At 40.3% G+C, this 10,794-nt stretch overlaps 1 protein-coding gene across 1 annotated transcript; it reads right to left on the reverse strand.

Moving 5' to 3' along the window:
* Positions 1-1,782: 1,782 nt before the first annotated feature.
* Positions 1,783-6,854, reverse strand: LOC143122653 (uncharacterized). The gene is made up of 6 exons (XM_076283435.1): positions 4,347-6,854; positions 4,150-4,250; positions 3,951-4,049; positions 3,751-3,846; positions 3,462-3,560; positions 1,783-1,832 (listed from the first exon to the last, which is right to left on the reverse strand). The coding sequence occupies exons 1-6, from the start codon at positions 4,940-4,942 to the stop codon at positions 1,783-1,785; spliced, it is 1,041 nt and encodes a 346-aa protein (XP_076139550.1). The 5' UTR covers positions 4,943-6,854.
* Between the last annotated feature and the right edge of the window lie 3,940 nt (positions 6,855-10,794).

Here is a 10,794-nt window from a genome sequence, read left to right on the forward strand (position 1 = left end):
CCGAGGGAGGACACCTGGTGGGAGACTGAACTGGACGAAGGGGGGAAGTTTGATGAGTGTTTGATGCTCGACTGAAACAAAAGAAGAATTCTTATTTTTGTTTTATTAAATAAAAAGTATATTTATTGTCATGAATTCATTTTTATAATTCTATAATTTAATTAAATGCAATTATTATTTTATTATTATTTCTGACTTGAATTCATTGTTTCACATCACACATGGCAAATGATGCTGCCACCTATACACAAAGAAATAAATGACATTTCTGAATAAAATCACCTAAAGAGAGAGCCTTCATGAGCATTTCACTGGGGTTATCAAGCAGACACACACACACACACACACACACACATACACACTTGCATACAGTCATGCACAGTTACTAATGGTCATACAATTACACTGCATTCATATTCACAGACCAACTCTCAAAGAGAGGAATGTACACAGGCACAGAGTCTCACCAACACTGTCACTTCCTAATAAAATCACTAAAAGAGTAGCCTTTGTGAGCATTTCACTGGGGTTATCAAGCAGGTACCTTCTTTCATCTGAGTTTCGTTGAATAAGATCCACAACACCTCCAGAAGGCTCAACAGTGGTGTCTGGCATCCCAGACCCATCCCCCTCCACTCTCATGATGGTTCTCTACCAACTAATACCAACAAACTTGTGGCCGTTTATAATGTGATCAGCAACATACCCAGACAAACCACAAGCCCTTGATGCAGGCACCCACAGATATCGAACAATTCTTCATTCAATCATATTCAAAGTGTTTGGCTGGAGTGAGATTCAGTGAAATCATCGCGCACAGCAAAAAAAAATCCTAACCCTAATTTTACAAATATCTGTCCCCTGACTCTTCTGCTATGTATAATCCCTGATTTATATAAAGAACAACTAATATAATGGAAAAGTTACTTTATAATGTACAATTAATTTATTGATTGCTGGAATACAAGACCAATCTTTTAGCCCGCGGCATGGACCGATTATGAGCCACTTATTTGACTGAGGGGCCCCATTCAGATAACAGGAGTGAATAATATAATCCATAGTATATGAGGGGCCCTATTTAGACATATCACATATAACATAACCTGTGTTATTTGACTGAGGGGCCCTATTCAGATATCAGGGGTTGAGAACTTAGTAGTGACTTACGCAGAGGCTTGAGCTTCAGGGCCCCCGAGGCCTTGGCCTAGTAGCCCCGTTCAGTGATCCATCCCTGCCCCGCGACCACCTTAACACATTTCACCATAACTAAGTTGGGATAGCTATTAGGCATAGAATTAGGCAATGAAATCACATAAACATGTATGACAGACACTTCAAAACAACAGGAAAGCTCAAACCAAAAGCAACACATAAGACTGATATGAATAATTTGGATATGGATACAAAAACAAAAACTCTTGAAGACCCAACTATTCCAAGGATACCTCCTCTTAAAGTGCGCTGACAACCTGACACACATGATGCGCACTACCATGCTCTTCCCTATCCTTTCCTTCTTTCTTCTCCACTTCTCTCTCTTCCCTCCTCTACCTCCTTCTTCAACCACTTTCTCCTATACTGTAGGCTTGAGGACAGGACTCTGTGTAGGCCAATCAAGTTCATCAGTTCAATATTGTAAGTCTGTACCATATAATTTAGGATGGTGATGAAGCAGTGGCTGTCCTACAGAGAAGACTGACAGATTTAAATTTAATTTTAGCAGCTTATGGAAGCCAGAGGATGTTGACTAGAAGAGGAGTTACAATTGTCCTTTTTGGCTCAATGCCCAAATGTGCTGCCAAGTTCTTTATCCCGGTGTTTCCCAAAGTCTGGGTCGCCAGCACAATTTATGTTGTGTTATAGGCCTAACTGACCATTTGTCATTTGATACCAGGAAAGCTAACAGTTTTCTATTAGGATGTAGTTTGTTAACTACCACAGTCATGGTTTTGTCATAAAAGCTCATGAAACTGGCGCATGAAACTGGGGGATGAACGCATCGCAGAGGGGGTGCCAGAGCGATATCTACCTCTCAAAATGAAACCGTTCTGTGGGGCGCCTGCCATGTACCTCGCAGTTGCAAACTACAAGGGACATGAATCTGCCTATTTGCACAAACATTAACAGATACCAGCTCCTCAACTTCACCGATTAAAATCTAGTGATCGTGCTGTCAACTAACTACGCTACGGGCTACGGTTTCAGATTTTTCCACTCTGGGACCAGGTTTCAAAAAAGTGCGGTTTCGGGCAGTGCGTTTACAGGATTCGTTTGGACGCTTGGCCAAGGCGAAGCAAAACCTCTGTGTTTAACCCAAAAAGCGTCTCCGTGTGGACGGGCCCTAAAGCAGACATCCATAGACCAGACATAAGGCCATTCAATTTGCATGTAGATAGTTTTGATTGTAGATGCAATCTTTAAAGTTAATAGCAACCTCCTCACATTCTTATTTCTGATTTAAAATGCACAACAGTGCATTATATTAGGCTACAATTTAAATAGACATTTTAAACACTATTCCTCTCGTTTTCTACCTCACTAACTGCAAAGTAAAGGCACATTCTTCCGGCTATTGCGCAAAAGCCTCTTGTTCTGATATAACGACTACAATATAATATAATACAACAATACAATACAACGACTTGAGTTATTTGCTGTTTACATCGGAATTGACGTCCACAGTGTTATGGACCCATTTGTCTGCAACGCAACGTAGCCTACAACATTTTTTTTAGAAATACAGTAACAGCTTACTATGCTCACGAATGACGACTGCGCAACATACGAGAATTTCCCCAAACTCTCAGATGCGCATTAAAAAGTATCTTTTTAGTAGTCATTTCCAACTTTTCACACTGATGGTGCTCAAAATGCAACACAACCGTGTTCAAAGCAGGATCTATCTATCTAGATCCTATAGCAATGTATGGTTGGGGAAGGCATAGAAAAGTTGGAGAACCTGTGGCCTAAAACAATATTGGTGGTTGCAGGGTAGATTTGAAGTGAAATGGGTCGCGATGGTCTGTCATTTTTAAAAAGTGGGTCCCCAGAAAAAAAGTTTGGGAAACACTGCTTTATCCCTTGCAAGTAATTTCACCTTGGAATGGACCTTGGATTTTTGAAATACAATCTATGAAATTACTTTTCATCAAAATTGTAATTTGTATTTTGTATTTTTTGTGTTTTTACCATCATTACACACACACACACACACACACAGGAACGGGCATTATTTCCAATTCATATTGAATGTATAAAATAATATTTCTCATGTTTTTCATGGGCCTTACAAAATGGTTATATAAAATATAAATTACAGATACTGGACTTGGATAATTTTGTTTGAGTGAATAACGAGTACAATTCAGCAATATCTTTATTGGCCAAAATACTTTATCAGTGAGGGAAATAAAAGGAAATAATAATCCAAAATAAAATAATAAAATAACTAATCAAACGGTAGTAATAATAATGGACACAGGTGTAGTCTTCTGATGCCTCATTGTTGCCATCCAGTCTTACAAATGGAGACAGGTGTTCGTCCTCTGCAAGATATCCTGTGCCATAATGTAAAAGAGGACATGTATTAATTCAACTGTGCTGTACCCTGGGTTATGGGGCATCCTAATAGCTATTCATTTCTAAATCCAGTGAACTTAAACCTCTTTTTGTTCATTTGTAATATTTCTGTTTGACTCTTAAAAAGTTTTTTCCCTTGAATGTCTGTTTGTTTGAGCAGCTTCATACCTTGGACATCTCCCACCTCTGTGTTCTCAATTTGCACTTCGTCCTCCAAGTCATCATTGTCCAGTTCAGGCAGAGTTGGGCTGCTGGACTCAGTGCCTATCAAAGTTCATTCATTCCAAATACATATCAGTTACATGGTACAGCTTGGTTTCCAATTCCAATTCTATTTCAGATCCTTTTTTTTAGTGTTCTCAACTCACTCATTTCCACAGGGACATGAAGTTCCGTTTGCTCAGCCAGGCTCATCTCCTGCTCCCTTCCCTCCACAGGTTCCTCCTCACCATCACAGGCAGGACTCTCTAATATAAAACATGCTTCATTACTGAGGTTCAGCCCAAACATTAACCTAAACCATTCTGAAATACAAATGTGTTGATTCTAGTCCACTTTTTCACTTACGTGTCCCCGTTTTGTCCTGGATGGCTGGTGTCCCCTGGCTTGCAGGACCATTTTCTGCCATCTCTGGCTGCAGGCCTTTTTGCCTGACATGGGTGCACAGCCTGAGGAAAAGATCAGACAAAGAATTGCTGAATTACACTAAAGCATTCTACGTGATCGTATATTGTATTTTTAATCTTTTTCTCAAGTTCACTTACACTTCTCCGTGTTTTCCTGGACGACTGGTGTCCATCCCAGGATCATATCCTGCCATTTCTGGATGCAGGCCTTTTTTCCCCTCAGGGGAAGTCTTTGCGTCTCCATGACCGCAGTTTGTCTCCCTTGGTGCCTCGGCCTGCACCTGTGGGCCCTCATCAGTCTTGCAGTCCTGGTTGGACTTCTCCTTTTCCACATTCTCCATGTCACCCAGATAGTGGGGCCTCTGGGCTCTCAGCTGGACCTTCAGGGGTTTCCGAGACTCCTGCAAAGCCTGCAGGGTGATGTCCATCTTTTTATGGACTTTGCTCCTTGCTGGCTTGCCCTCTTCCCCCCTCGGCTTCCATCCAGAGCCCACAAGTCGAGCTCTTCCCCTGTCCTGCTTGGAGGTCTTGTATCCAGACTTGGGCACCTTTTTCTCTGATTTCACTTTTTTATTCAGTCTCCTGTTCCACTTCCGGTCCATTCTCTCCATTGCCTGCATCTTGCTAATGCGGAAGTTTCTGCGGCGCTGTTTGGTTCCTCTTTTACTGACCTTGCTCCTGATGCTGGCCCAGAGAGATCTCAGAGCATCCATGAAGCATCCACGGGACTCCATTTTCAGCCCTTTGAGTCCTTTCTTTTGTTTTACTTTTAATCTTAATTCAAAACTGTGAAGTAATGGAAAAAAAAACAATAGCAGGAAGAATTTTTTCCCTAATGCTGTCTGTGTATCAGTCTGTGTCAAAGTGTTTTGTTTGAATGTTCAAAGCAGAACTCTCAGCCGATTATGTCATAGGCATTAACATGATGTCATAATTGATAAATGCAAAGAAAAATGCAGAGTATGCCTGATGAGGTTTTGTTTATTCAGCTTTGTAGACTATATAATAGCCTAATAATAATAATTATAATTTATATTTACATAGCTCTTTTCAAGCAATTTTTAGCACACCGTGCTTTACAACAACAACAAAAATTTCAGAACCACTAATTTAAATAGATTAAAAGGAAAATACAAAAAAAGTGTACTGTGTTACGCTGTGCCGTTTATGTACTGTGCACGAATAAAAGGCAGTAATAACAAAAATACAGTAAATTTAAATAATGATAAAATAAAAAATCTAATAATAAAGTGAAATAAAAGAAAACATAGAATGAACCCCTCACTGAAGAAACTCTATTTTGTAAGTGTGTCTTAAGGGCAGATAATAAAGCCTGACACTGACGGTGCAGAATACATGTTGTGAGGGCTGTTCCAGAGTTTAGAGGCCCTAACTGGAAAAGATTGGTTATTCTTTACTCTGGAATAGCCAAAAGACCCAGGATGGTGGATCTGAGAAGCAGGACAGTAGAGGGTTTAACTATAGATTGGCACGTAACCTGGTCATAATTGATGACCGACTTAACTTCTCTGAGCATGTAGCCTCAATTGCAAAATCATGTTTATCCTTTACATCATTAGGAAGATCAGCTCTTATCTGACACAAGATTCCACACAACTTCTTGTACAGGCCATGGTTATCTCCAAGCTGGACTATTGTAATTCATTGTTTGCCTACGTGCTAGTGTAGTAAGATCGTTACAACTGATTCAGAATGCTGCAGCACTCCTGTCTTCAATCAGCCAAAGAGGACACATGTAACTCCTCTCCTAGTTACTCTCCATCATTGGCTCCTCACTGTGGCCAGAATTCAATTTAAATCTCTCACTTTGGCCTAAAGGACACTTACTGGATCTTAATTCAATGATCAAGATATATATCCCCAACCGCCCACTGCAGTCTTCTGATGAGCGTCTGTGTCAACTAGCCATAAGCGCTAGGTCAAATTCAATACTCTTTTTCTCAGTGGTTCCTTGTTGGTGAAATGAGTTGCTCAGTGCTCTCCGTTCCTGTGATAGTTTTTTTTTTTAAGAGGGGTCTAAAGGCAAATCTGTTCAGCATACACTTAGTTTATTAATGGCAGCAGACATAGCATCCTGGGTTTTAGCCTCCTGTGAGCATAGAGTCCTGTGAGTTTGTGCGGGCTTGAGCCCAGGCCAGTTATAGGTTAGGTCAATACACAATGTTTTCAGAGACTGCATTACAGAGTTTGTTCATTAAAATTGTTTATTGTTTTGATATGTGATGGGAAATATGTTGTGTGTTAGCCTATATAAAATTAGCCTGAATCAAGGTTTAGATTTTTTTTTAATGATGTATTAATATGTACGTCATACCTAAACCCTAACGCTGGCTAAGGTCAAGTTCAAAATTATTCTTTTTTATTATATTCTGAGATCTGAGCAGCGCTGCATGAAGTTGAATGAGTTGTACACGTGCAAAGACATGTGGAATTTCACCTAATTTACATTACTTAAATTGTTACTGTCCATTACACTCACCCCCATCATCATGAAGTGCTTCAAGAAGCTGGTCCTGGCCCATCTCAAGACCTGCTTAGCACCTTCACTTGACCCCTTCCAATTTACCTACCGTCAGAACAGGAGCACAGAGGATGCCATCTCTAGGGCACTTCACTATGGAAGCATATGAGTAGCTTTTTTCAAATGAGAATGCAATCTGCAATATGCAATTCAAAAAGACATTACATTATGCAATTGACAATTCATTATGCAATTTAATATTGCAATTTGCAATAATATCCAACAAATTGTATTTTAATCTGCAAAGTGACAATGAAATCCTAAAATCAATTCCAATAATTTTGGTTAAAAAATAGAATAAACATGGATTGAATTGCATTCCATTTTGCCATGGTACTTCAGTCTCAAAATTCAAATGGCAATTCATTTTGCATTTCAATTTTCAATATTCAGTTTCATCATTTAACTGTCAATTCGTTTTGCAATTTAATATTTAAAGTGCAATGTAGGATTGCATTTTAAAAACATATTTGGCAAAACTGTCAATGCCAGCTTGAAAAGATTTTGGATTATTTTGGGCAAAACGTTTTGCCATCGTTTTGAGGCATTTTATTCAAATGGAAAAGAAATAGCGCCCCCCGTGATTGCATTGCACTTTGGTCACGCTCTTTGTGTTGCAAAATTCAAATGGCCATTCAATCTGCCAAACGCATTGCAATCTGTCAAGTCACTCGTCAAGGCGGGAACTAGGCTACGTCACTTCCGTGTTAACGTCTTCTTACCAGAGCCCGTCTACGGGCTAATGTCTTATTAGACATTCTCTGTTCTTACCCAGTTAGCGTTTGCAATGGAGGAGTTTGCAGTCTCTGGCCGACAGACCCGGCTGTAGAGTACAGTGACAGAGGGGGCATTTGCGATTTTCAAGGGGGCACATTTTTTTTGGGGGGGGGGTGGGGGGTGTTGGCGCCGCAAACATATCATGTCACAGTTGATGAATAATGTTAACCGTGACCGCGAGTAGGCCTAGTGTCCGCGAGACCCAGCTGTGTTCTTACATTATTAAGGCTCTTATGTTGCTGCTGATAACTTTGCCAACCAGCGGCAACTTTAGTAGCATCCCTCCCCCCAGCAATTAGTAGCCTACAAATAAGCATCGTATACAACAATTCAGCGAGATAGATTTGGCCAAACGTGGGCCCGGAGCGACCGCACCCCCCGGTTTGCTTATGAGGCTAGCCAGACCACGGAGGGGAGTCTCTGTTGTGTGTGTATGTGTGTGTGTGTGTGTGAGAGAGAGAGAGAGAGAGCAGGCAAGGAAAGGCTGTGAGTTTTAGCCTAACTAACGACAATGGACGACAGAGTGGGCGATCTAGCCCTACTTGTCCTGTGAACTCCAAAGAGCTCCGCGATCTCCCTAATAGGAGAGGTAACCCTCTATTCCCTCCAGTGGTATCCACAGAAGGTCTCCCCACCGTCTAGCGCCCATTAGCTGTAAGGCCTCAGAAATCTTTGAACGGACCAGGTTGACATCAAATCGGACAAGTAGGGCTAGATAGCCCACTCTGTCGTCCATTTTCAGTAATCTGTCCGTTGAGTCAGACTCGTTGACACGGTGGTGTTCTACATAATCAGCCAGAGACCTTAGTGCAGCTGCAAACTTCTCCATTGCAAGCACTAACTGGGTAAGACGTAAACACGGAAGTGACGTAGCCTAGTTCCCGCCTTGACGAGAGACTTGACAGATTGCAATGCGTTTGGCATATTGAATGGCCATTTGAATTTTGCAACACAAAGAGCGTGACCAAAGTGCAATGCAATCACGGGGGGCGCTATTTCTCTTCCATTTGAATAAAATGCCTCAAAACGATGGCAAAACGTTTTGCCCAAAATAATCCAAAATCTTTTCAAGCTGGCATTGACAGTTTTGCCAAATATGTTTTAAAAATGCAATCCTACATTGCACTTTAAATATTAAATTGCAAAACGAATTGACAGTTAAATGATTAAACTGAATATTGAAAATTGAAAAGCAAAAGGAATTGCCATTTGAATTTTGAGACTGAAGTACCATGGCAAAATGGAATGCAATTCAATCCATGTTTATTCTATTTTTTAACCAAAATTATTCAAATTGATTTTAGGATTGCATTGTCACTTTGCAAATTAAAATACAATTTGTTGGAAATTATTGCAAATTGCAATATTAAATTACATAATGAATTGGCAATTGCATAATGTAATGTCATTTTGAATTGCATATTGCAGATTGCATTCTCATTTGAATAAAGCTACTCATATGCTTCCATACTTCACACTGCCCGGTCCCACCTTGACAATAGCAACACCTATGTGAGAATGCTGTTCATTGACTTTAGTTCACCATTCAACACCATCATCCCCTCCAAACTGATCATTAAACTAAGTGAACTGGGCTCACAACATTCATTATAATTCTCATCTGTCATAGTTCTGTAAATAACACATGAAACTGGCTTCAGTCTATTTTAATCAATCCATAGACTGTATATATAGAACTGGACAGTGTGCCGTCTGTTAAGAGTGATGCGAGCGTTAGTCCAGAGCCCCCTGGTGGCTGGCTGCAGTACAATGTGTAACTCCGCCCATCCCCATGTATTTCAATGGCCAACTTTCCGTGTCACTTTTCTCACCTAAAACTATTTTTGTATCAACACCTTTTTATTCTAAAAAATAGTTTTCAAGATGCTTCAATACACACAATTTTTCTTTTCTCGCTGAAATTATTTTTTTTAATGTTATATTAACAAATCTAAAAAGGGCGTGTTTACACCTATGATTGACAGCTGGCTGGTTTGGTTTGTAAGAGACATCGTTGTTAGTTGTGACAGATTCTTTGTGAAAAAAGATATGTGCTGTTCTTTCGTAGATGCTAAGTATATTAGCTCATAGCATGCTAAATCATGCTAGCATTAGAGCTGGTAAGTCCAATAATGACTGGATGCAGCCTGCGGGACGGGGCGGGGACATCCACATCCACATCCAAGTGCGACGTCACATGCTACGTCATTACGTATCGACATTGAGCGTCAGTGTTTTCCGGAGGTTCCAGAGTAAAAATTCGCTTCGCTAATGCCAGCGTTAAAGGAGAATTCCGGTGTGATATTGACCTAAAGTGTGTTAAAACATGATACCGAGTGTGAACGTATGTCTCATAGCCCATCTCGGCTTGTCCCCTGCACTCTAGTTAGCCGATGCTACCAACAGCTTTTTCAATGGTGGTGCTTCGGCATCGGGCTAGCCATGCAAATAAATCAATGTTTTACACCATTTTACGAGGCTCAATGTATCTCCACACTTCATTGGTAGACTTCCGAGAGCCCTGACATTTAAAACGAGACATTGAGAACTTTGAAAAAGCACTGGTAGTTTACTTACAAGACGATTTGTACAGACAGTATCTTCACGAAGTTTAGCGTTTGCAGCCATCTTGAATTTAGTCACGATAAGTCGAGCGACGAGTAAGAATGAACAGGTATGATAAGGGATCAGATTCCAAAAATAATTCCGTGGAAATGCATGGATTCCAGTTGCTGCTACTGGAAGAAACTGGAATCCATGCATTTCCACTCTCCTCTTCACTGCGCGTGCTTCAACTTTTGCTGCGCAGCCGCACTTCAAATTGGCTCCAAATTTTCCAAAATGGCGTCGCCTCGGCGGCTTCAATTCCATAGAACACTGCAGAATGTATGGAGTGTAATATGTGACAAAATGTTCAAACAATACTTTTCAAAATTTAAACAAAAATCAATTAATCAAAATATCAAATACAAAATTAAAACAAAAAAAGTCAAAATAAAAAATAAAAAACAAATTATTTGTGTAGTTGCAAAGTCTTTAACTGTTTGAAAAACTTCTCTTTTGGTGACAACATTAGTTTGTTTGCTGGCTTTACAGTTGCGATTCTGTCTCTCGCGTTTGCGCTGCCAGTCTTTTCGTTTGCGATTCTGGCACAAGTTCACATGTGGGTGGGTTTCTCTGGGGTGTAATTATGTGAATACAAATCTACATGTTTGAATGGCCAAAAAAAGGATAAATCATAGGTGGTATTCCACACATTACCTTGGT

Source organism: Alosa pseudoharengus, unplaced genomic scaffold (assembly GCF_046254945.1).
Source record: "Alosa pseudoharengus isolate Yale_2024_CS ecotype anadromous, Long Island Sound unplaced genomic scaffold, YU_APseudo_1.1 YU_APseudo_1.1_scf_14, whole genome shotgun sequence".
In the NCBI taxonomy this organism is placed as follows: Eukaryota; Metazoa; Chordata; class Actinopteri; order Clupeiformes; family Clupeidae; genus Alosa; species Alosa pseudoharengus.

Coding starts and splice junctions, on each gene's coding strand:
- LOC143122653 (XM_076283435.1), bottom strand. CDS start 4,942: ATGGAGTCCCGTGGATGCTTCATGGATGCTCTGAGATCTCTCTGGGCC. Junction 3,561..3,750: donor AGAGGTGGGAGATGTCCAAG/GTATGAAGCTGC, acceptor ATTATGGCACAG/GATATCTTGCAGAGGACGAA. Junction 1,833..3,461: donor TGTCCATTATTATTACTACC/GTTTGATTAGTT, acceptor CTGGCGACCCAG/ACTTTGGGAAACACCGGGAT.